This window comes from Oryx dammah, unplaced genomic scaffold (assembly GCF_014754425.2).
Source record: "Oryx dammah isolate SB20612 unplaced genomic scaffold, SCBI_Odam_1.1 HiC_scaffold_23, whole genome shotgun sequence".
In the NCBI taxonomy this organism is placed as follows: domain Eukaryota; kingdom Metazoa; phylum Chordata; class Mammalia; order Artiodactyla; family Bovidae; genus Oryx; species Oryx dammah.
Window position 1 is genome coordinate 51415279 of NW_024070207.1, and position 27501 is coordinate 51442779.

The 27501-nt window shown below is 39.2% G+C and overlaps 1 protein-coding gene and 1 pseudogene across 1 annotated transcript in view; both read left to right on the forward strand.

The window, feature by feature from the left end:
* The window catches only part of FMR1NB (FMR1 neighbor), a 44800-nt gene extending 18136 nt beyond the window's left edge, over positions 1-26664 (forward strand). The window contains exons 2-7 of the mRNA XM_040265288.1: positions 4317-4436; positions 9059-9199; positions 11082-11178; positions 25011-25159; positions 26038-26048; positions 26608-26664. Of these exons, the coding sequence (XP_040121222.1) occupies positions 4317-4436; positions 9059-9199; positions 11082-11178; positions 25011-25159; positions 26038-26048; positions 26608-26664 (575 nt within the window). The remainder of the gene's footprint in view (positions 1-4316; positions 4437-9058; positions 9200-11081; positions 11179-25010; positions 25160-26037; positions 26049-26607) is intronic.
* On the forward strand, positions 20031-20776 carry LOC120882477 (annotated as a pseudogene).
* Positions 26665-27501: the final 837 nt, after the last annotated feature.

Here is a 27501-nt window from a genome sequence, read left to right on the forward strand (position 1 = left end):
GATTTTCCACCAGATACGTAAAACATGTGACTCTGAGATGCCAGTTGAGAAACAGTCTGGGGTCGGTTTTCTGAACCCAGGATCATATCTTGTTTTCAAGACTATGAACTCTTCCCTCTGAACTTGTTCCAAGAGTCTCATGCCTTATAGCATCCAGTTTATCAATAATTATAAATTTCTTTTGTGGCCCTTACTGGGGCATGCTTTTCTTTTATTCTTCCTGTCTCCTACACTCTGGTTCCTCTGCCTTTTCTAAAACCGGCCTGAACATCTTGAAGTTCACGATTCACATATTGTTGAAGCCTGGCTTGGAGAATTTTGAGCATTACTTTACTAGTATATGAGATGAGTGCATTTGTGCACTAGTTTGAACATTCTTTGGCATTGCCTTTCTTTGAGATTGGAATGAAAACTGACCTTTTCCAGTCCTGTGGCCACTGCTGAGTTTTCCAAATTTGCTAGCATATTGAGTGCAGTATTTTCACAGCATCATCTTTTAGAATTTGAAATAGCTCAACTGTAATTCTATCACCTCCACTAGCTTTGTTCATAGTGATGTTTCCTAAGGCCCACTTGACTTCACATTCCAGGATGTCTGGCTCTAGGTGAGCCATCACACCATCGTGATTATCTGGGTCATGAAGATCTTTTTTATACAGTTCTTCTGTGTATTCTTGCCACCTGTTCTTAATATCTTCTGCTTCTGTTAGGTCCGTACCATTTCTATCCTTTATTGAGCCCATCTTTGCATGAAATGTTCCCTTGGTATCTCTAATTTTCTTGAAGGGATCTCTAGTCTTTCCCATTCTATTGTTTTCCTCTATTTGCACTGATTGCATTGTTGTGGAAGGCTTTCTTATCTCTCCTTGCTATTCTTTGGAACTCTGCATTCAAATGGGTATATCTTTTATATTCTCCTTTGTTTTTCCCTTCTCTTCTTTTCACAGTGTTTTGTAAGGCCTCCTCAAAGAGCCAATTTGCTTTTTCACATTTCTTTTTCTTGTGGATGATCTTGATCCCTGTCTCCTTTACAATGTCATGAACCTCCATCCATAGTTCATCAGGCACTCTGTCTATCAGATCTAGTCCCTTAAGTATTATTTCCCACTTCCACTGTATAATCGTAAGGGATTGATTTAGGTCATAGCTGAATAGTCTAGTGATTTTCCTGACTTTTTTCAATTTAAGTCTGAATTTGGCAATAAGGAGTTCATGATCTAAGCCACAAACAGCTCCTGGTCTTGTTTTTGCAGATTTTATAGAACTTCTCTATCTTTGGCTGCAAAGAATATAATCAATCTGATTTCACCATTGACCATCTTGTGATGTCCATGCGTAGAGTCTCCTCTTGTGTTGTTGGAAGAGGGTGTTTGCTATGACCAGTGCATTCTCTTGGCAAAGCTCTGTGAGCCTTTGCCTTGCTTCATTCTGTACTCCAAGGCCAAATTTGCCTGTTACTTGCTTTCTACTTTTGCATTCCAGTCTCCTATAATGAAAAGGACATCTTTTTTGGGTGTTAGTTGTAAAAGGTCTTGTAGGTCTTCATAGAACCATTCAACTTCAGCTTCTTCAGCATTACTGGTTGGGGCATAGACTTGGATTACCATGATATTGAATGGTTTGCCTTGAAAATGAACTGAGATCATTCTGTCATTTTTGAGATTGCATCCAAATACTGCATTTTGTACTCTTTTGTTGACTGATGGCTAGTCCATTTCTCCTAGGGGATTCTTGCTCACAGTAGTAGATACAATGGTCACCTGAGTTAAATTCACCCATTCCAGTCGATTTTAGTTTGTTGAATCTTAAAATGTCGACGTTCACTCTTGCCTTCTCCTGTTTGACCACTTCCAATTTGCCTTGATTAATGTATCTAACATTCTAGGTTCCTATGCAGTATTGCTCTTTACAGCATCAGACCTTGCTTCCATTACCAGTCACATCCACAACTGGGTGGTGTTTTTGCTTTGGCTCCATCCCTTCATTGTTTCTGGAGTTATTTCTCCACTGATCTTCTGTAGCATATTGGGCATCTACTGACCTGGGGAGTTCGTCTTTCAGTGTCCTATCTTTTTGCCTTTTCATACTGTTCATGGGGTTCTCAAGGCAAGAATACTGAAGTGGTTTGCCATTCCCTTCTCCAGTGTTCTTTGTAATATCAGTAAATTATAAAAAACTTAAATGTCTTTCTATGGGAGAAATTATCAACTCATAATAGAGTTGTATAATGGAATGCTGTTATTAAAGACAATGTTGGAAAATCCTTAATGATATGGACAAATCCTTATTATGGGAATGAGCATGGATATCTTCTCCCCTTATATAGGATGGAATCATGCAAGTAAAACTAAAACCAGATTGTTCTGAAGTGGTGAGGAAGGAGATAATGTTTATAATTTCTAAAACCTTGACTGTTTTTTTAAATCAGTAAATGAAGCCAACATATTTGCCAAGAGTTTCTGTGATGGCATCTGATTTAATTGGAATACATACTGTTTCCAAGTTGTTAATTGATTGGGCCTCTGAGTGTCAAGGACTTCTCTGGAAACTTAACTGGTAAAGAATCCGCCTGCAATGCAGGAGACCCCGGTTCAATTCCTGGGTCTGGAAGATCCTCCACAAGTGGAGGCTACCTACTCCAGTATTCTTGGGCTTCCCTTCTGGCTCAGATGGTAAAGAATGCACCTGCAGTGCAGAAGACCTGGGTTGGATCCCTGGGTTGGGAGGATCCCCTGGAGAAAGGAACAGGTACCCACTCCAGTATTCTGGCCTGGAGAATTCCATGGACAAAGGAGCCTGACAGGCTACAGTCCATGCAGTCGCAAAGAGTAGGACATGACTGAATGACTTTCACACTGAATGTCAAGACTCAGTTCAGTTCAGTTCAGTCACTCAGTCGTGTCCGACTCTTTGTGACCCCATGAATCACAGCACGCCAGGCCGCCTTGTCCATCACCAACTCCCGGAGTTCACTCAGATTCACGACCATCGAGTCAGTGATGCCATCCAGCCATCTCATCCTCTGTCGTCCCCTTCTCCTCCTGCCCCCAATCCCTCCCAGCATCAGAGTCTTTTCCAGTGAGTCAACTCTTCGCATGAGGTGGCCAAAGTACTGGAGCTTCAGCTTTAGCATCATTCCCTGCAAAGAAATCCCAGGGCTGATCTCCTTCAGAATGGACTGGTTGGACCTCCTTGTAGTCCAAGGGACTCTCAAGAATCTTCTCCAACACCACAGTTCAAAGACATCAATTCTTTGGTGCTCAGCCTTCTTCACAGTCCAACTCTCACATCCATACATGACCACAGGAAAAACCATAGCCCTGACTAGATGGACCTTTGTCGGCAAAGTAATGTCTCTGCTTTTGAATATGCTGTCTAGGTTGATCATAAGCATCTTTTAATTTCATGGCTGCAGTCACCATCTGCAGTGATTTTGGAGCCCAAAAAATAAAGTCTGACACTGTTTCCACTGTTTCCCCATTTATTTCCCATGAAGTGATGGGACGGGATGCCATGATCTTCGTTTTCTGAATGCTGAGCTTTAAGCCAACTTTTTCACTCTCTTTCACTTTCATCAAGAGGCTTTTTAGTTCCTCTTCACTTTCTGCCATAAAGGTGGTGTCATCTGCATATCTGAGGTTATTGAGATTTCTCCTGGCAATCTTGATTCCAGCTTGTGTTTCTTCCAGTCCAGCATTTCTCATGATGTACTCTGCATATAAGTTAAATAAGCAGGGTGACAATACACAATGTCAAGATGATGTCAAGACTATCAGAGGTAAATTCACTATTGTAGTCAACAATGGCATGTTCTGGTCTATAGTTTAAACATCTTAAAATGTATTTTTAAATTAATTTATTTAAACTTAATACTCAATTTTTTAGTTTCACAGCAAAAACGTATTCTGATTATTAATTGTACCTAGCTGCTATGAGTTTTCTTGCCTGGAAAATCCCATGGATGGAGGAGCCTGGTAAGCTGCACTCCATGGGGTTGCTAAGAGTCAGACACGACTGAGCAACTTCACTTTCACTTTTCACTTTCATGCATTGGAGAAGGAAATGGCAACCCACTTCAGTGTTCTTACCTGGAGAATCCCAGGGATGGGGGAGCCTGGTGGGCTGCCGTCTATGGGGTCGCACAGAGTCGGACATGACTGAAGCGACTTAGCAGCAGCAGCAGCAGCTGAGTTTTAAATACAATGTCTGTTAGTCCTTAGACTTTCCATATTTAATTTAAGCAAAGGTAATTTCTTTTAAAGGGTCAAGGAAGGTGATAACTTTATGTTGGGGTTAATAATTTCACTTTTCTTAAGGGTTTATGGATTCTGTATCTGCAAATAACTATACTCTGTGGAGCAGTGAAAATGCTGATGGACAATCTCTGAATGCAACTTCTGCCTTGGGATCTCTGATAAGATTTTTCTTTCCAACAAGTAAGTTCCTGTTTTATTTTATTCCTCCTAGTGTCCTTGTTTTGAAAACAGTAGTTAAATGTTTAGGAGGCAGTGTAGTCTATTGGTATTGGAGTGAGATACACCTGAGTTTTAATCCTGACTCTGCCCTTTGCCTTAGGCAAAATAACCTCTGAACCTCAATGTCTTCATCTTTAAAATGAAAATGCTTATCAGAAATAATTGTGAAGATAAATTGAGGCAGTATTTTAAGGCATTCTGTAAATGCTTGTTACTCTTTATATAATACTTTTCCTTTACAAATTTCTAATCCTCAATTTACCTTAATGGCATTGCTTGAAATTTAGCCAGTTTTGTGAAAGCAATGTCTTCTGTGGCATTAATCAGGGTACTCTGTAGCTCTAATATTATGGAATATACCAGATGTTTCCCCATCTGTTTTATTTTTTTCAGTACCAAACCTCCTGTTTTTATTTTTTTAATATAAATTTATTTATTTTAATTGGAGGTTAATTACTTTACAATATTGTATTGGTTTTGCCATACATCAACATGAATCCACCACAGGTATACATGTGTTCTTTATCCCGAACCCCCCTCCCTCTTCCCTCCCCATACCATCCCTTTGGGTCATCTCAGTGCACCAGCCCCAAGCATCCAGTATCATGTATCGAACCTGGACTGGCGATTCATTTCGTATCTGATATTATACATGTTTTAATGCCATTCTCCCAAATCATCCCACCCTCACCCTCTTCCACAGAATTCAAAAGTCTGTTCTATACATCTGTGTCTCTTTTGCTGTCTCACATACAGGGTTGTCATTACCATCTTTCTAAATTCCATATATATGCGTTAGTATACTGTATTGGTGTTTTTCTTTCTGGCTTACTTCACTCTGTATAATAGGCTCCAATTTCATCCACCTCATTAGAACTGATTCAAATGTATTCTTTTTAATGGCTGAGTAATACTCCATTGTGTATATGTACCACTGCTTTCTTATCCATTCATCTACTGATGGACATCTAGGTTGCTTCCATGTCCTGGCTATTATAAACAGTGCTGCAATGAACATTGGGGTACACGTGTCTCTTTCAGTTCTAGTTTCCTTGGTGTGTATGCCCAGCAATGATAAAAAGTTCAGGCTTCAAGTCACATTATCTTTGTCTTTTTGTGGTTCTGTATATAATGTGTTTATCAAGCACATGATGGCTCCTGAGATTAACCACAAATAAACACGTTTCATTTTGTACAGCATGTAGTGCCTTTTCAAGGAGAAAGTTCAAATAAATTGACATATGTGAATTACAAAGATGAAGCTTTTATTAAAAATCATGCAGAGTTTATTCTAACAAAATTTGATATACAAATATAAGCACAAAATTGTTTCCATTGTTTAATTCCAGACTCTACCACTGAATTCTTCTATGACTTTGCATAAATCTCTTCATGTTTCTCTATAGAGATTTCAAGTTCAAAACAAGCATTATAACACCTACTACTAATGAGAATAGCAAAATAAAGAAACTAAAGTAATTTGTTTAAAAGTACTTCTATGGTTGAATTGGAGAAAGAGGAGTCTGATAAGGTGGTTTGTTGTGAAGCTAAGAGAATAGTTTAATGAGTGTTGGAGTTGGTCATAAACAACAAATGATGATTCAAGCTTTAGAGCTCAAGAAGATAGCAGATGTAAACTATCCCAAGCTACTTATAATAAGTACATTATACAAACACTGAAGCCACCTTTAAAAATAGTCGAAATAAAATATCTGCATTTATGATATACTCCTCCAACCTAGTGCAGTAAGTTGAGTGAAAACCAATTTATGAATTGATGTTTTTGCCCAGTAAAATCAAACTGTCCCATTTTAAGAGAAATATCTTACCTAGGTTGATTAAGAGCTTCCCTGCTGGCTCAGACAGTAAAGAATCCACCCGCAATATGGGAGACCTGGGTTGGGAAGATCTGGAGGAGAGCATATCAACCCACTCTAGTATTCTTGCCTGGAAAAATCCATGGACAGAGGAGCCTGGCGGGATACGGTCCATGGGGTTGCAAAGAGTCGAACACGACTGAGAGACTAAGCACAGCACAGGTTGATTCACATCTTTCAACAGTGATTAAATATTAATACTTATAAAATGTACATACCTTATTCTCAAAAAAGAAAAACAATAAGTTCATAAAATATAAAATACTTTTAGCCAATATATTTGTTCCCTTATGTAACTAAAAATGAATATCCGTCCCACATAAGCACTAGCAAAAAGACTGTCATCTCATTGTTAGACTGTTTTTAGTATTTTAGTAGGCATAGCAACCCACTCCAGTATTCTTGCCTGGAGGATCCTATGGACAGAGGAGCCTGGCAGGCTATAGTCCATGGGGTCACAAAGAGTCAGACATGACTGAAGCAACTTGGCATGCACGCAGCATAATAGATTCATCTCTTGCAGATTTAAATGATAATGTTGAGACAGACAGGGAACCTTGAGAGGTCCCATAGTCCTTCTCCCTTTGGACAAAATCATATACTTATAGCTGATAAAAATTGTTCTACCTTTTTATTATTCAAAATTAGTGATTTGAATCTGAAAGCTAATTTTAGTATCTGGCATAAACTCCAGATACTAATTTAGATATAAAATAACAGAAGCCCAGCATTAGAAGGGACCTTACAGATGATCTAGCCCAGTCTCTTCTATGATTAAAAATCTTTTTTTGTATGATTTTCATTCCTGGAAAGTGGTCTTTCAACAATACCAATAGTACTCTTGCCTGGAAAATCCCATGGACGGAGGAGCCTGGTAGGCTGCACTCCATGGGGTTGCTAAGAATCAGACATGACTGAGCGACTTCTCTTTCACTTTTCACTTTCATGCATTGGAGAAGGAAATGGCAACCCACTCCAGTGTTTTTGTCTGGAGAATCCCAGGGACGGGGGAGCCTGGTGGGCTGCCGTCTGTGGAGTCGCACAGAGTTGGACACGACTGACGTGACTTAGCAGTAGCAGCAATAGTAAGGAACTCAGCACACAGGAAGTTCATCAGCTCTCTGACCAGAGCCTGACAGTTGTCACTCTTTCTTGAGTGTGTGATGTCCAGGACTGAACATGGTATTCCAGATGCAGTCCATCCTGGGGAGGAGAGTCACTCTGGGCCTGGCAAGATTGAAGAACAACTTGTTTAGAGTAAAACAACAAAGTAGGCTAATCTCTCAAATGTCTAAAATGTTTGGGAAATGAGTATCCAGGCCAACCAGTAATGTATTAAATTTGTGACCTTGCACAAGTTCCTCTGATCTTTTATTTCTTAATTTTAAAACTGGAGATTATAAAACCAATTTTAAGAGTTTGTTGTGAAGATTAGAAATAATATGTGTAAAGCAAGATACTTGGCCCAAATAGATGACTAATGAATGGTAGCTGTTATTATTTTTACCTGAGCTTCAGGAATTGTCAATATTTAAAGAAGCGGAATATAATAAGACTATACCAGGAGGTAATAATATAACCATTATGTTGTTTTTTGCTGATGTTGAAGTGCTTTAGAGTGATTGTAAAACATCACTTAGTGAGTGAAGTCGCTCAGTCGTGTCCAACTCTTTGCGACCCCGTGAACTGTAGCCCACCAGGTTCCTCCGTCCTTGGGATTCTCCAGGCAAGAATACTGGGGTGGGTTACCGTTTCCTTCTCCAGGGGAACTTTCCGACCCAAGGATCAAACCCAGGTCTCCCACATTGCAGGCAGATGCTTTAACCTCTGAGCCACCAGGGAAGCCCAACCATCACTTAACTACTTTTCTAAGTCTGTAGTTGTTGATAATATTGGAGATTGATTCTATGCTGACCTTAAGCCATACTGTAGAGGTTTTCTTTTTGAATAAAAATCTGATATCTGCCTATTTAGTTGTCATTTGTTTCTCATATAAAGCAGGATGTTTTAAAAAAAATCAGCTATTTGAGCTTGTGAATCTTACAGATTCAGTTATGTATGAACTTATTGTAGTTGCATGAATCTTGGTATTCATGCCATAAATTATTGCCTATTCAGAATTAGAGTTGTAACTTAAGGCCAAAAGGAAGAATCTTAAAACATATTGCAGTGCCAGTGTGATTAAGTGTTGACAGAAACTAGGTTGATGCCAATAATATTACTTTATTTTCTGGCAGTGAATGGTGTGAATTTTACTTGCATTCATTTTCATTGATGAATTCAGTACATTTCTGTAGCTTAGTAACATTGAGTAAGAGGGTATCTGTGGTATTCTTTTAACAAGGTGTTAGTTTTAAAGGCATTTGGCCTGTTCTAGCTATTTAACACCCTCTGTTCTGTGTTATATTTGTATCACTACTGCTCAACTTATGTTTAAAGTAATTTTAAAACTACCTTATCAATGATCTGTTAACAATTAATATTTTTCTGGAGTTCATCTAGAATTGAAAATGTGATGTTAAGTAATTTTGTGATAACTTTTATTTTTTCAGCATTCATTACTATTTGTATATGCCATTCAATCTTTTCTTTAAATGTACAAGCTTGTTTGTTTTTTCTTTGTTTTTGTCTTGCATAATTATTTAATTTAGGGGAAGTGCTTATTAACCATGCTGAAATCTCTTTCTTGGATTTTGTTTCTAAAAGCATGCGTTCCAGTGGAGGGTCAGGCGCTAAAGCCTTGCAATCAGGGGCAAGATCTTAACAAGGATGAATGTTTGAAATACAAATGCTGTTATTCTTCACTCAAGACCACTACGGTTAGCTGTTTTGCCCCGCTGAGAGACAGTAAGTTAATCCTTTTACATTTATTATATTTCTGTTCTTTAAAATTGAATAAACAGGTTACAATGGCATATGTTTACTGTTGGATCTCTTAGCTTGAGGCTCCCAGCCCTAGAGCAATACAACCATCTGTAGAAAGGCCTGGAGACCTCTATTCATGAGCTGTTTGTGCTTAGTCCTTAGGTGTGACTATGGCGGGTTTTTGTTGTTGTTTTTATTATAATTTTTTGGCCAAGTGGCATTTGGGATGTTAGTTCCTGAACAGGGATCAAATCCACATGCCCTGCATTGGAAGCATGGAGTCTTAACCACTGGTGCCTGCATGCTCAGTTGCTCAGTCAGTTGTGTCTGACCTTTTGTGATCCCATGGGCTGTAGCCCACCAGGATCCTCCTGGCAAGAATACTGGAGTGGGTAGCCATTTCCTCCTCCAGTGATCTTCCCTACCCAGGATCCAACTTGCATCTCCTCCATCTCCTGCCTTACAGGTGGATTCTTTACTGCTGATCCAGTGGGGAAGCCCCTTAATCACTGGACCACCAGGGAAGTCCTAACTGTTGCATTTTGAGTTTGTTTTAGTCACTGTCTTTTCCCATAGATCACAGGCTTTACAAGATGTAACCATCCATGTGCCTGGGAGACAATACCAGTCAGGCATGCCTTAGCTTACTTTCTCTTCCCATCTTCTTCCTGAGTAGAATTCTTCTCATTTATCTTTTTCTTCAGCATCTCAGTATGTAACAGTAAATTGAATGTTTCTTGTTAAGTCTGTTGATCAGTTTCTTTCTTTCTTATTTTGTTTATGAATTAGATTCTTCTCTTAAGATTTTTTTTTTCTTTACAATGTTTTGAGCACCAGACCATCTGCTTTTGCTCCTTCATTTGGATAGTGGGGACATACTACCAGTTGGTCCCTTGATGGACATATTTGATTGATATGATTAAGCACTAACAAATGGTACTAAAAGGATGCATGCAGAACAGTGTCTTAGGTTAATATAGGCCCCATTCAATTGTTGCTGCTGCTGCTGTTGCTAAGCCACTTCAGTCGTGTCCGACGCTATGCGACCCCATGGACTGCAGCCTATCAGGCTCCTCCGCCCATGGGATTTTCCAGGCAAGAGTACTGGAGTGGGTTGCCATTGCCTTCTCTGCATTCAATTGTTGAGCATCTAGTATTAATGATAGAAACCTAAACTCTATTGTGAATATAGTATTACAGTTTTAACAGTGTCACATGGTGTTATAATTCATTCATTGATTTAGTCTTTATATTATGTGTGAAAAAACATTTGATTCTTGTAGAGGGAAAAATTGAACCGTGACTTACAATCCCCCAATCATATTAGAATGCATTTCCCAATGAATATAAGAATAAAATATACTTAATCACCTGCAAATTCTTGATTTTTCATTTAATATAACGTTTTATATTTAGAAGTAAACATTTAAGAAACCATTCCTTTCTCAAGTTAGCTATTCATAGATCGATTCACTCCCTGAGTATTCAAGAATGTATAACATATGGCCAAGGAAAAAACATGCTTACATCACAGGAAGAAACATATATAGTCTGAATAGTAATAATCTAGTATATTAACAGAAACAGGATTGTTTTGTTAAGGCTTCCTTTGGGGTTGTTGTTCAGTTGCTAAATCATGTCCATTGGAGAGAACATACAAACTGAACTTTCAGTTGTATTTCTAGAACATTTCATAAACTCCTGCTGCTTATAGAGTACCAATGATATTTACCTGCCATGTAAGAATATCTCCTTATTTTACTTTATTAACTAATAGTTTTTTAAATAAAGACTTTATGAAAGAGCTTAGATTTGCTTCTCTTGCTTAAGTCATAAAAGTAACGGGATATAATTAAACCACCAGAGCCTACGCAGATGTTCCGGATGTTTGGATTTGGTGTGATGAGCATGATATTCCTGGGATGTCTGCCCATTTATTGCTGCTCTTTTTGCTGGAGGAGGTAGGCAAACAACTTTTATTTGCCAATTGCTGAGTATACTTGAGCATTCCTGTGTAGACACATTCATTCATAGCTTCAAAAGTACAGGGATTACGTTTCGGTCCATTTTGCTTAACAGAAGGTAGCTTGGGAAAAAGTTAAGTTACCAGAATATTTCTTCATGCATGCTATTTTAATTTTTCCACCCATTTAAGACATCCTCTTGCATGTCCTAGTTTGTACATTCCCTCATCAAACAAAACAAAATCCCAATTGAAAGGAAAAATAAATTAGCGAGGTGAGGGTATGTGGAGTAGAGGTGGTTAACTGCAAATCAGAAGGATTCCCAGAAGCGCTACTCTTCATGTAATAGATGGTCATCTACTATTGGGTTTGAAATCCTTGATCTGACTTCAAACCAATTTGTATCAGATTTCTTATCAAAATCCCAGTGGGCTGTTGGCATGATGCTTGTAAGTTTGTTGTTGTTTTTTTTTAATAGCTTCCCGCCTACTGAGACAGAGTATGTGTAGAGGTAGAGAGCAGGGCCAGGACTAAGGTGGAGTGAGTGAGGCGCTCACTGTCAGGTTTGTGCAAGTAAGGTTGGCACTAGCACAACCCTGAGAACAAGTACCTATGAAACTTTCTGATAAAATGCCTGTTGAAGATTAAGCATCTTTTATGTTTTTATTCGAGTTAGATTTCACTGGAAGATTTAGACTATACACGTTACCTTATTTTGCATAAAGATTCTGTCTTTTTTCTTTTCTGTACCTTTTTTTGAGTCTAGTGAATCTGTCATCTTCCTCATTGTATTTTCAATTTATAGCAAAGTGCCTCAGATACAGTGGATGCTTAATATATTTTTGTTGAATAAATGAGTACTTAAACAAATAAAGGAATACAGTGGATGGAGATGGCTAGCCTGGAAGGCAGTTCTATATTGATTTAAAAGTTCTCATGCTTTCATAACTTTCTCAGACAAATTTGAAGACACTGTTGGATCACAGCCTTTCTTTCAGCTTTTCCAGTTTGCATATGACTGTCAATTTTTTTTTCTCAGTTTTTACTTAGTTTCCTATACTGAGTGAGTTATCTCTATTCCTAGGCTTATTTCTTTTGTTTCTTTTCACAGGTGAATGAGAGTAGGAGTAGAATCTTTGATACTTTCATCTTCCCTTCAAAGCTTGTGTTCATGTAAAAGAAAATCCATGAGTAAAACTGAAATATTATTTCTTAGAAATAGGTGGCTAGGATTCAGTTCAGTTCAGTCACTCAGTCATGTCTGACTCTTTGTGACCCCATGGACTGTGGTACAACAGGCCTCCCTGTCCATCAACAACTCCCGGAGTTTAGCTAAACTTATGTCCATTGAGTCAGTGATGACATCCAACCATCCCATCCTCTGTTGTCCCCATCTTCTCCCGCCTTCAATCTTTCCCAACATAAGGGTCTTTTCAAATGAGTCAGTTCTTTGCATCAGGTGGCCAAAGTATTGGGAGTTTCAGCTTCAATATCAGTCCTTCCAATGAACACTCAGGACCGATATGCTTTAGGATGGACTGCTTGGATCTCCTTGCAGTCCAAGGGACTCTCAAAAGTCTTCTCCAACATGACAGTTCAAAAGCATCAATTCTTCAGTGCTCAGCTTTCTTTATGGTCCAACTCTCACATCCATACATGACTACTGGAAAAACCATAGCCTTACTACACATACCTTTGTTGGCAAAGTGATGTCTCTGCTCTTTTTTTTTTTTTAAATCTGCTCTTTAATATACTGTCTAGGTTGGTCATAACTTTTCTTCCAAGGAGTAAGTGTCTTTTATTTTCATGGCTGCATTTACCATCTGCAGTGATTTGGGAGCCCCAAAAAACAGTCTATCACTGTTTCCACTGTTTCCCCATCTATTTGTCATGAAGTGATGGTACCAGATGCCATGATCTTAGTTTTCTGAATACTGAGCTTTAAGCCAACATTTTCACTGTCCTATTTCTCTTTCATCAAGAGGCTCTTTAGTTCCTCTTCGCTTTCTGCCATAACGGTGGTGTCATCTGCATATCTGAGGTCATTGATATTTCTCCTGGCAATCTTGATTCCAGCTTGTGCTTCATCCAGCCTGGCATTTCTCATGATGTACTCTGTATATAAGTTAAATAAGCAGGGTGACAATATACAGCCTTGACATACTCCTTTTCCTATTGGGAACCAGTGTGTTGTTCCACGTCCAGTTCTAACTGTTGCTTCCTGACCTGCATACAGATTTCTCTGGAGGCAGGTCACGTGGTCTGGTATGCCCATCTCTTTCAGAATTTTCCACAGTTTATTGTGATCCACAGTCAAAGGCTTTGGCATAGTCAATGAAGTATAAATAGATGTTTTTCTGGAACTCTCTTGCTTTTTTGATGATCTAACGGATGTTGGTAATTTTATCTCCAGTTCTTCTGCCTTTTCTAAAACCAGCTTGAACATCTGGAAGTTCACAGTTCATGTGTTGTTGAAGCCTGGCTTGGAGAAGTTTGAGCATTACTTTACTAGCGTGTGAAATGACTGCAATTGTGCAGTAGTTTGAGCATTCTTTGGTATTGCCTTTCTTTGGGATCGGAATGAAAACTGACCTTTTCTAGTCCTGAGGCCACTGTTGAGTTTTCCAAATTTGCTGGCATATTGAGTGCTGCACTTTCACAGCAATCTGTTAGGATTTGAAATAGCTCAACTGGAATTCCATCGTCTCCACTAGCTTTGTTCCAAGTGGTGCTTCCTAAGGCCCACTTGACTTTGCATTCCAGGATGTCTGGCTCTAGGTGAGTGATCACACCATCATGATTATCTGGTTTGTGAAGATCGTTTTTGTATATTTCTTCTGTGTATTCTTTTTCTTTTCTTCTTTAATTTATTAAGATTAATTTTTTTTATTACTTTACAATATTGTATTGGTTTTGCCATACATCAACATGAATCCGCCACAGGTATACACGTGTTCCCCATCTTGAACCCTGCTCCCTCCTCCTTCTCCATACCATCCCTCTGGGTTGTCCCAGTGCACCAGCCCCAAGCATGTATTCTTGCCACTTCTTCTTAATATCTTCTGCTTCTGTTAGGTCCATACCATTTCTGTCCTTTATTGAGATCATCTTTTCATGAAATGTTCCTTTGGTATCTCTTAATTTTCTTGAAGAGATCTCTAGTCTTTCCCATTCTGTTGTTTTCCTCTATTTCTTTGCACGGATCACTGAGGATGGCTTTCTTATCTCTACTTGCTCTTCTTTGGAAATCTGCATTCAAATGGGTATGTATATCTTTCCGTTTCTCCTTTGCTTTTCCCTTCTCTTCTTTTCACAGTGATTTTTAAGGCCTCCTCAAAGAGCCATTTTGCTTTTTTTCACATTTCTTTTTCTTGTGGATGGTCTTGATCCCTGTCTCCTGTACAGTGTCACGAACCTCCATCCATAGTTCATCAGGCACTCTATCAGATCTAGTCTCTTAAGTATTATTTCCCACTTCCACTGTATAACAGTAAGGGATTGATTTAGGTCATAGCTGAATGGTCTAGTGATTTTCCCGACTTTCTTCAGTTTAAGTCTGAATTTGGCAATAAGGAGTTCATGATCTAAGCCATCTTTTCCTGAGGGATTCCTGCCCACAGTAGTAGATACAATGGTCATTCTTTTCCATCTTTGGTTGCAGAGAATATAATCAATCTGATCTCGATGTTGACCATCTTCTGATGTCCATGTGTAGAGTCTCCTCTTGTGTTGTTGGAAGAGGGTGTTTGCTATGACCAGTGCATTCTCTTGGCAAAACTCTATAAGCCTTAGCCCTGCTTTATTCTGTACTCCAAAGCCAAATTTGCCTGTTACTCCAGGTGTTTCTTGACTTCCTACTTTTGCATTCCAGTCCCCTATAATGAAAATGACATCTTTTTTGGGTGTTAGTTCTAAAAGGTCTTGTAGGTCTTCATAGAACCGTTAAGCTTCAGCTTCTTCAGCATTACTGGTCGGGACATAGACTTGGATTACCGTGATATTGAGTGGTTTGCCTTGGAAACGAACAGAGATCATTTTGTCTTTTTTGAGATTGCATCCAAGTACTGCACTTTGGACTCTTTTGTTGACTGTGATGACTACTACATTTTTCCTGAGGGATTCCTGTCCACAGTAGTAGATATAATGGTCATCTGAGTTAAATTCACCCATTCCAGTCCATTGTAGTTTGTAGATTCCTAAGATGTCAACGTTTACTCTTGCCATCTCCTGTTTGACCAGTTCCAATTTGCCTTGATTCATAGACCTAACATTCCAGGTTCCTATGCAATATTGCTCTTATAGAATCAGAGCTAGCATTTTGCCAAGCAGTTTAGAGTGTCTGATATATTCTGCCTTGTATAATACCTCTGTTATGGCCCCTCCTAGTGTTCCTCTGCCAAGGTATGGGGATGTTAAAGTACACTGGATTTTCCTCTAAAAGGAATTCCAGAGGATTATCCCTTGATAGGAATATATATTCTTCTTTTTAGATAATAAACAAATTGCTTGAGAGACTTAAACAATGTGAATAGTATGTATGTATTGAAAACCATAAACTTTGGTTTACTATGATTTATTTATTTACTTACTTATTTTACTATTTTGTGTAATAGTAGTAGGTACCTTCAGTCGTCCTGAGCTGTTGGTTGCAGCCTCAGAGCAGGTGTCAGTTTCAGCTTGCTGCTTAGCTGAAGTTTCAGGAACAATGGATGGCTGAGGGTGGATGGGGCACTGGCAGTTTTTCCTGGTAAGCTGATTTTAGAGTCAAGGGCAATCATTGTGTTAGACTACAGATCCTATCCTTGATACCAAACAAGGAGTTTAAATGAAGGCCAAAGTCTGCTAAATCCTCCTTTTGGGGGGCAAGGTGTCTTTTTAGAGCTATCCCATTAACTCACTTTCTGTTTTCCATCTCAGAGAAGATTCCCCCTGGAGAAGGGAATGGCTACCCACTCCATTATTCTTGCCTGGAGAATCCCTTGGACAGAGAAGCCTGGCAGGATACAGTCCATGGGGTCTCAGAGAGTCAGACATGACTTAGTAACTAAAAACCACCAGCAACCTAAGGAGAGCTATGTTGTACTTAGTAGCTCAGTCGTATCTAAGTCTTTATGACCCCATGGACTGTAGCCGGCCAGGCTTCTCTGTCCATGGAGACTCTCCAGGCAAGAATACTGGAGTGGATTGCCATGCTCTCCTCCAGGGTATCTTCCCAACCCAGGGATTGAACCTAGGTCTCTTGCATTGCAGGCAGATTCTTTACCATCTGGGCTACCAGGGAAGCCCCAACCTAAGGAGCTAACAACCTGCAAGAGTTGGAGGGATGAAAAATAAGAAATAATATGAAGAGAGGGGAGAAATGAAAGCAGTTTATGTAAAGAGAATAGTCGCTTTCCAAAGACAAATACATTTCGTTTTTAATGTCTAATTCATGCTTTCTACAATTGACCATATTCAGTCACTACTTATGCTAGATATTAGGATACAGAAATGTCTTAAGAGATGGATTTTCATTTTGAGAGCTAAATATACCTTAAAATAAATCCAAATCATGACATACTAAGAACAATATAAGGTGGAATATAATTAAGGATTAAAATGAGTGGTGACAGTGACTTGTAAAAGTTCTGAGGCATTGGGGATCAGGTTGAATGGAAGAGAGCAGGTGGGCTCCATGATGGAGATGCTATTTGAGCTAAATTTCTGAAGGGAGAACATTTGGGTTAGGTGGGAAGGGGGCTCTCCCACAGGATTCATTACATTCAGATGTAGTCTCCCTAATAATGTAGACCCCTTAAATGCCTGTCATTTCTTAGCAAGAGTGGCTGAACTTTGCCCCTTTAATAATCTATAACTGAATCTGTAGTTTACTTATTTTGTGTGTGTAGTTTACTTCTACTTGACTTGAGTTCAAATGTAAACAGAGAAGCTAGTTTGAACTGGTTCACATATACAATAGGGAGTAGAGAATATTAGTGAAAAGCTTTCTAAGAATTTGCTAGGGATAGACTTATTAACATATATAAGATGCATTTTGAAATTCATTATGTCCTCAAAGGTTCTGTAAGATCTATTTTTATTCTCATTAATAGGGGTCGGAAGCCTCATTAGGTTTAAGTGTCACTAGTAGACTTAAGACTTACATAGAAATAAAAAGCAAAAATATCAGGTGGATTGGGACAAAAGGAAGCAGGTGGGGTGTCTAGAGTGAGAGAGAAGGCGAGTGGCTGAATTATTCCTGTTACAGTTGTAGAGTACCAAGAACAGTAGTTTCAAGTGTGAATTTAGCTTCTAATATTTACCTGTTTTTATATAAAGTTTAATCTGTATTTATATGCCAGTTAAACATCTGTGTATTATATAGGGATATGATACTTGAGTGTATACATAGCTTTGGCAAGGGGAAAGATTCAAACACTGTAATGCAGTGCCTGTTCAAATCAGATGAAATGTATTTTCATGTTCTTTTTCTTCCTATCAGATTGAATTTGTAACCTCAGATTAAGAAAATTCAGCACTCAGTGTGAAAATGACAAGACTATGTTTCTTTCAACTAATAAAACCGTGTTTTTTAAGATTGTAGATCATCTGATACACAGATGATGTAAATAGCACATCCCCCATACTCTTTCAATGTTGCTGCTTGCCAGATGGCTGCTACTGAAAATTTCTACATTTAGACAAATCCTGCTGAGTGATTCTCTGTATTATAAAGTGGTTTTCATTATGTAGACAGTCTTATTACCACTTACTTTCATAGAATGGGAGGTAAAGAATTGGGAATAAATATGCCAAAAATTGCCTAAAAATCATGACCCATTGAATTTTAAAAATGAGCATTTACATTTTCAAATCCCCATGTTTGTTTGTCTCATTATACTGTACAATATAATTAGTAATGTTATTTTGGAAAGGTTTATGCAGTAATTAGCCAACTGCTGAAAGGTTTGAAGTTCCTAGGATTATAGACACATGAATTCAAAGAAAGGAAATAGAGTCTATAAAAAGTATTGCTGGGCTCTAAGAACTTTGATAAAATATGATCTGATGAGAATGTGAGCAACTAGAACCCTTCTTGAACATGAGTCACTATAGATTTGAAATTCACATAACACCCCATTATTGGACCCCATTCAAGATAATTTAGTTATTGAAATAGTAAGAGAACCTCATTATATGCGGATTATATGTCCGAGGTGTTCCTATTGCAAGGACTCCAAGGGCAGCATTTTAGAAAATTCTGGGATATTAGGTACTATTAAAAGGAAGAATTTGTTGCCAACTAACTAATAACCTCATTGCAAAATGCAGTGACCTTTTCTGAATTTCCATCTGACTTGACATTTTTATCACATAAGTACACTGTTGACTGCTCCCTTTTTGAAAGTTTCCTTCCTTGGATTTCATTGTTCCCCTTCCCATTCTGATCCACCTCAGTTTGGTTTTCTTTGTTTTCCCAACTGTGGTTGTCTCCCAAAGCCTTATTCTCATCTATCAGAAAATATTATAAGTATGTAGCAGAAAGAGTATTTTAAAAGATCTTTGTTCTAGTTCTGCCTTTACTACCAGTTTTATAGTGAACTTAACTTCTTTTGATGTTGATTTTCTCATAATATTAGAGTAGAGAAATGAGTTAATTTCTGAAGTCCTTTTTGAACATAGTGTTCTGGATTTCTCTGGATAAATGACTCACATCCTGAAATCACCTCTACCTGTTTTGTATTTCTAACTGTATTTAATGCAATGTGTGCAAAACTAGACTTCTTTTTCTCCCAAATCATCTCCCCTTGACACCTATTCATTTCTGTCAGTGATTTCTTTTGTCTCTCAGGCTAGAATTCTGGGAATCATCTGTGACTATTTACTTTCCTTTATCTTTAATATGTAATTCTATTCTTTTAGACTCCCTGTCATTTTTTTTTTTTTTTGGTTTCCTTTGGGATGAATTGGGGATTCACCTCTTCTCATATTTGATAGTCACAGCTTAGTCCAGGCCTAGTCCTGTTGTCACCTGCTGTCCTAATAAGTAAGTGGTTTCCCGAGGTGCAAAAGAAGGGCAAAATGTATTAGTCTTCCAGTGCTGCCATAGCAAAATACCACAGTTGGCTTAAACAATAGGCATTTATTTTCTCACGGTTCTGTAGGCTGAAAGTCAGTGATCAAGATGCCAGCTGATTTGGTTTCTGCTGAGGGCTCTCCTCCTGGCTTGAAGATGGCCACCTTCTCTTTGTGTGCTCACATGGCCTTTCCATGATGTGTGTGAGAGTAAGATTAGCAGGCACTCTGATTTTTAGTAAAACAAAAATTTATTATTTTTATACTGACATTAATTTTACTGATCAGCACCCCACCTTTATGACTTGATTGAGCTTTAAATATTCCCTAGGGGTATTGTCTTCAAATGCAACCATACTGGGAGCTAGGGCTTCAACATGAATTTTAGGAACACAAACATTCAGTCTGTAACAGGAGGCTAGCTGGGATTCAAATGCAAATGCAGAACTGGAAACTGAGGAGAACATTGAGATGATGCATCCAATCCAAAGAATTTATACAAGAGAGACAATAACTGGAATGGGGCTGCAAGTGGAGTTTGGAAGATGGCTAGGAGTTAGGTCCTGGAGAACTTTCCTGGTAGTTCAATAGGAAAGTATGGCTGTGCCTTTCACATGGAGGGAGTGAGTAAGGATGCTTGCCAAGCTAATTTGGACATATACATGGATTCCTCATCTACTCTCCTTCTAATTCACCCTGTTACATCCAGCCAGGCTTATCTCCCTAAAATAGCACTATTTCATCTCATTATATCATTCAAGAACTTAAAATTTGGGGAATACCAGAAGAGGAAGATGGCGACCACCTTAATGGCTGCTGGGGAGCCGGGCTGGCACCATCCTGGGGGCCTAAGGCCATTGCCTCCAACTGGGAAAACAGGGAAGTTTCCACAAGGACCACTGTCATGGTCATGCAATTTGCTGAGGGGGTGGTTCTAGGAACTGACTGCAGATCAACCACTGGGTCGTACATCACCTATCGAGTGACTGACAAGCTGACCCCTATTTGTGACCATGTTTTCTGACCCCTATTCATGACTGTATTTTCTGCTGCCACTCAGGCTCAGCAGCTGATACCCAGGCAGTAGCTGATGGAGTCACTTATCAGCTTGGTTTCCACAGCATTGAGCTGAATGAGCCTCTGCTGGTATACATGGCAGCCAGCCTCTTTAAGGAAATGTGTTACTGATACCAAGAAGACCTGATGGCAGAAATCATCATTGCCGGCTGGAACCCCCAAGAAGGGGGGGCAGGTGTACTCAGTGCCCATGGGGAGTATGATCGTACAACAGTCCTTTGCCACTGGTGGCTCCGGGAGCTCCTATATCTTTGGCTGTGTCAATGCTACCTAAAAGGAAGGCATGACCAAGGAAGAATGCCTGCAGTTGACTGCCAGTGCTCTCACTTTGGAAATGGAGCAGGATGGCTCCAGTGGAGGGGTGATCCACCTGGCAGCCATTGAGGAATCAGGGGTAGAGTGGCAGGTACTTCTGGGAGACCAGAGTCCCAAATTCACCAATGCCACTTTACCACCTTTCTGAATCCTGAGATTCTAAGATACAATAAGAGACACCTCATATTGCTGCAAAATTCAGTAAACAGTTTGTCAGTGAGAAAAAAAAAATGACCTTGAAATTCATTCTGTCAGTGAGAAAAAAAAAAAGAACTTAAAATTCATTCAAGAATATATTGATTCCAGGCCTTCTGTTGGGTGCTATGAAGGGCAAAAAGGTGAATCAGATCATGGTGTGTGCTTTCAAGGGGCACATAGTCTAATAAAAATATATAAAAGTATCCAAGATAGAAAGTCACACTCCATAAAAAAGGTGCAGTTCAGGTCAGTTGCTCAGTCATGTCCGACTCTTTGTGACCCCATGGATTGCAGCATGCCAGGCCTCCCTGTTCATCACCAACTCCCAGAGCTTACTCAAACTCATGTCCATTGAGATGGTGATGCCATCCCACCATCTCATCCTTTGTTGTCCCCTTCTCCTCCCACCTTCAATCTTTCCCAGCATCAGGGTCTTTTCCAATGAGTCAGTTCTTTGCATCAGGTGGCCAAAGTATTGGAGTTTCAGCTTCAACATCAGTCCTTCCAATGAACACTCAGGACTGATTTCCTTTAAGATAGACTTGTTGGATCTCCTTGCTGTCCAAGGGACTCTCAAGAGTCTTCTCCAACACCACAGTTCAAAAGCATCAATTCTTCCGCACTCACCTTTCTATATAATCCAACTCACATCAATACATGACTACTGGAAAAACCATAACTAGACAGACCTTTGTTGGCAAAGTAATGTCTCAGCTCTTTAATATGCTGTCTAGATTGGTCATAATTTTTCTTCCAAGGAGTAAGCGTCATGGTTGCAGTCACCATCTGCAGTGATTTGGGAGCTCCCCAAAATAAAGTCTGTCACTGTCTCCAATGTTTCCCCATCTATTTGCTATGAAGTGATGGGACCAGATGCCATGATCTTAGTTTTCTGAATATTGAGCTTTAAGCCAACTTTTTCACTCTCCTTTTTCTCTTTCATCAAGAGTCTCTTTAGTTCTTCTCCGCTTTCTGCCATATGAGTGGTGTCATCTGCAATCTGATGTTATTGATATTTCTCCCAGCAATCTTGATTCCAGCTTGTGCTTCTTCTAGCCCAGTGTTTCTCATGATTTACTCTGCCTAGAAGTTAAATAAGCAGGGTGACAGTATACAGCCTTGCCGTACTTCTTTGCTGATTTGGAACCAGTCTGCTATTCCATGTTCAGTTCTACATACAGATTTCTCAAGAGGCGGGTCAGGTGGTCTGGTATTCCCATCTCTTTCAGAATTTTCCAGTTTATTGTGATCCACATAGTCAAAGGCTTTGGCATAACCAATAAAGCAGAAATATATATTTTTCTGGAACTCTCTTGCTTTTTCGATATTCCAGCAGATGTTGGCAGTTTGATCTCTGGTTCCTCTGCCTTTTCTAAATCCTGCTTGAACGTCTGGAAGTTCACTGTCCACGTGTTGTTGAAGCCTGGCTTGGAGAATTTTGAGCATTACTTTACTAGCGTGTGAGATGAGTGCAAATGTGCAGTAGTTTGAGCATTCTTTGACATTGCTTTCTTTGGGATTGGAATGAAAACTGACCTTTTCCAGTGTGGCCACTGCTGAGTTTTTCAAATTTCCTGGCATATTGGGTGCAGCACTTTCACAGCAACATCTTTCAGGATTTGAAATAGCTCGACTGGAATTCCATCACCTCCACTAGCTTTGTTCGTAGTGATGCTTCCTAAGGCCCACTTGACTTCACATTCCAGGATATCTGGCTCTAGGTGAGTCATCACACTATCGTGATTATCTGGATCATGAATATCTTTTTTGTACAGTTCTTCTGTGTATTCTTGCCACCTCTTCTTAATATCTTCTGTTAGGTCCCTACCATTTCTGTCCTTTATTGAGCCCATCTTTGAATAAAATGTTCCCTTGGTATCTCTAATTTTCTTGAAGAGATACCTAGTCTTTCCCATTCTATTGTTTTCCTCTATTTCTTTGCACTGATTACTGTGGACGGCTTTCTTATATCTCCTTGCTATTCTTTGAACTCTGCATTCAAATGGGTATATCTTTCCGTTTCTCCTTTGCTTTTCCCTTCTCTTCTTTTCACAGTGATTTGTAAGGCCTCCTCAAAGAGCCATTTTGCTTTTTTTCACATTTCTTTTTCTTGTGGATGGTCTTGATCCCTGTCTTCTGTACAATGTCACAAATCTCCGCCCATAGTTCATCAGGCACTCTGTCTGTCAAATCTAGTCCCTTAAGTTTCATTTCCCACTTCCACTGTATAATCGTAAGGGATTGATTTAGGTCATAGCTGAATGGTCTAGTGATTTTCCCGACTTTCTTCAATTTAATCTGAATTTGGCAATAAGGAGATGATGATCTAAGCCACAGTCAGCTCCCGGTCTTGTTTTTGTGGACTGTATAGAGCTTCTCCATCTTTGGCTACAGAGAATATAATCAATCTCATTTTGGTGTTGGCCATCTGGTGATGTCCACATGTAAAGTTTTCTCTTGTGTTGTTGGAAGATGGTATTTGCTATGATCAGTGTGTTCTCTTGGCCAGACTCTATTAGCCTTAGCCCTGCTTCATTCTGTACTCCAAGGCCAAATTTGCCTGTTACTCCAGGTGTCTCTTAACTTCCTACTTTTGCATTCCAGTCCCCTATAATGAAAATGACATCATTTTGGGGTGTTAATTCTAAAAGGTCTTGTAGGTCTCCATAGAATCATTTAGCTTCTTCAGCATTACTGGTCAGGTCATAGACTTGGATTACTGTGGATACTGAATGGTTTGCCTTGGAAACAAACAGAGATCATTCTGTCATTTTTGAGATTGCATCCGAGTACTGCATTTTGGACTCTTTTGTTGACTATTATGGCTACTCCATTTCTCCTAAGGGATTCTTGCCCACAGTAGTAGATATAATGGTCATCTGAGTCAAATTCTCCCATTCCAGTCCATTTTAGTTTGCCGATTCCTAAAATGTCAACGTTCACTCTTGCCATTTCCTGTTTTACCAGTTCCAATTTGCTTTGATCCATGGACCTAAGATTCCAGGTTCCTATGCAGTATTGCTCTTTACAGCATCAGACCTTGCTTCTCTCACCAGTTTTATTCACAACTGGGTGGTGTTTTTTCTTTGGCTCCATCTCTTCATTGTTTCTGGAATTATTTCTCCACTGATCTCCAGTAGCATATTAAGCACCTACCCACCTGGGGAGTTCATCTTTCAGTGTCCTATCTTTTTGCCTTTTCATACTGTTCATGGGGTTCTTAAGGCAACGTTACTGAAGTGGTTTTCCTTTCCCTTCTCCAGTAGACCACGTTTTGTCAGAACTCTCCACCATGACCTGTCTGTCTTGGGTGGCCCTACACAGCAATGCTCATAGTTTCATTGAGTTAAACAAGGCTGTGGTCCATGTGATTAGATTTGTTAGTTTTCTGTGATTGTGGTTTTCATTCTGTCTGCCCTCTGATGGAGAAGGATAAGAGGCTATGGAAACTTCATGATGGGAGAGACTGACTGAGGGGAAAAATGGATCTTGTTCTGATGGGCGGGGCCATGTTCAATAAATCTTTCATCCAATTTTATGTTGATGAGTGGTGTTATATTCCCTCCCCATTATTTGACCTGAGGCCAAACTATGGTGGAGGTAATGAAGATAATGGCGACCTCCTTCAAAAGGTGCCATGCACACACTGCTACACGCAGTGCCTCCACCACTGCAGCAGGCCACCGCCAACCCACAGCTCTGCTGGAGAGTCCTGGACACTCACAGGCAAGTCTGGATCAGTCTCTTGTGGGGTCACTGCTCCTTGCTCCTAGGTCCTGGTGCATACAAGGTTCTATTTATGCCCTCCAAGAGTCTGTTTCCCCAGTCCTGTGTAAGTTCTGGTGGCTCTGTGGTTGGGTTAATGGTGACTTCTTCCAAGAGTGCTTATGCCATAGCCAGGTCTGCTGCATCCAGAGCCCCTGTGGCTGCAGCAGTCCACTGCTGACCTGTACCTCTTCAGTAGACACTCAACACAGTTCTGTCTCAGTCTCTTTGGGGTCTCTGGGTCCCAATTTCACCCCTCCTTCTGTCTTGCTGTGGCTTCTCTGCCCTTGGACGTGGGATGTCTCCTCACAGTAAAGGGTTATGTTACCAAATAACCTTTTCCTTATAACCCACCATTTTATTTATTATTTTATCACTGTTGAGAAATAAAGTTTCACTTTGAACTTTTAATATTACAGCAAATGGGTTGGTCTTTTACGAAGAAGATTGAACAGAACTTTAAAGCGTTTGAAGAAACACAGAAAGAAACCAAAGAGGGATACTGAAATGTTTGAAACATCAGTGGATGAGGAAGGATATGATGACGTAAAGGACCAGGAGACTATAGGTAATGACAAGGATTTAAAATTGAAGTATTTGATATTTGATTGTTATCCTCATCTTGGTTCAGTTGATGCTTATTTTTTTATCCTGCAAATGTTTGGACCACAGGAGTATCAGCTTCTGAAATAATATCATTATTACCATTTGGATGGAAAGAACGTGGACAAGAAATGTGCTAGGTTGTTTGGGTACCATACTATTTGGTATATGTAGTTCAGCCCTTCAGGGAAACAAAGAAATAGAATCTGCTTGCCCTAATTCTGAAGCTCCATAATAGACACCCTTGCTAAGTATAATAGTGGCCATGATCCTCCATGTTGTGTTGACTACATGACATATCCAATCCTAGATCCTAGCTAATCCTAGTTTCAGCTTCCTGCTCCCCAAAGGTACACAATGTAGTATTAGAAAAGGTTCATAGAGGGGATCCCAGAATCACACACCAGGGACTATGTGGGCCTCACTTCACTTATGTAGGCTTACAGATCCCCGAGCCTTGGCCTGGATTCCCTTCTTCCAAAGTAATTGTGAGGGACCAAGTGAGAATAAAATGATCTGTGGGAAAAGGAGTGTTCTTCAAGGAGTAGAGGACTGGATTGAGAGTCAGGAGACTCAGGCCATTAACTAGTATTTCCATGGGCAAGTAACCTTTCAGTTCCTTGATTAGCTGAGATATTTGTGTGTGTATATGTGTGTGTGTGTGTGTGTAGCTGAAGCAATATAACATATGTGAAAGTGCTTTGAAAATTGCAGTGTGTTACTCAAGTAAGAGGTGTTAATTTCTAGCCTCAGTTACGGAGAAGGGCAAGAGTGGAATACTAGACCATTAAACTGACAGTCAGGAGATTCTGGCTTTATTCCTAGTTTTCCTGTTATTTACAGTGGGAGCTTGGGTAAGTCCCTTAACCTTTGCTCAGTTGATTAAACTGCAAAATAGAGATTTGGACTATATGAATAAGAAAAGTGACTTATATCAGAAAAAAAAAATAAAATCCTTATTCAAGGTATTATATATGTGTATGTAATTGATATATTAGTTATATAAGATAGTACATAAGTTTATATAATAATAATAATACATGTATATTATTACACATATATTACCCCGTATAACTTTAATGCAGTACACACATGCATATTATATGCACATACACGCGACATTATAAGTAGACTAACAAAACTTGATTTCTGTGGGCAGTTCTCCAGGGCATGGGATTTACCTTTGTTATTCAGAAATTGTCATCATAATGGTATTTGTTACAGTATATCAATAGTTTGTCTATATGCCTCACTGTAATAAGATGATATATTGGCAAACTGAAAATAAGCTAATTGTAGCATTCAGTATATAGTTTGAGAACTTTGTTGCAGTCAGTTCCTTGTATAACAAAGTATGATGTACGTATACTAGTTTTGAAGCTGTTTTAACTCTGCTTTACTTTTCTCTTATAGCATTATTTTCCTATTGAGAAGAACGCGTACCTTTCAGAGCAGAAGAGACTGTCCTAGTCATCTAAATCTGGTGGAACATTTTAGAAGGATAAAAACTTTTGTTGTGCTTATTTTCAGATATAAAATAAAGTTGTAGTTTAGTTTGTGTGCATCAAACCGTAATCCGAATTCTTATTAAAAGTAGCTTCTATAGAATTTAAAAACATATGAAAAATACTGCTTGCATTTCATGTCCTGGACAGTGATGGATTTTCACAACTTGGGTTACATTATCAACATATATACTTCTGTTGGTATTAAATAAGGCAGAGATATCACGCTGTTATTCACCTTCAAGCTAAGTGAAGAAAAAAAACAGTGATCAAATTTCACTGTATATGACACTTTGTTTTGAGGAAAAGTGGTGAAAGTATTTTATACTAGTGTTCTTTGTAGTTTATAATTTATAACATTTTTTCCACCCTGAAAGTAAGACATACTCATTACAGAGAACTTGGTAAAAAGGTTATGTAGAAGAAAGAGGGAAAAATCAACCATAATCCACTGCCCAGAGCAGAACACTGTTACTATATTTTTTTTACTTTTTAAAGAAAACAGTTACATCCTGTGACATACATAAAATTGACTTTTTAAGAAATTGATACTTTTTAATGATTTACTTTCCTCTTTGAAATGTATAGGGCTCAAGTTTACCTGGGCTTGTTGCTCATTCATTCAACAAACATTGCTTTAGCCCCTGCTAGGGTATGTACACAGAAAAGGCAATGGCACCACACTCCAGTACTCTTGCCTGGAAAATCCCATGGATGGAGGATCCTGGAAGGCTGCAGTCCATGGGGTCGCTGAGGTTTGGACACAACTGAGCGACTTCACTTTTACTTTTCACTTTCATGC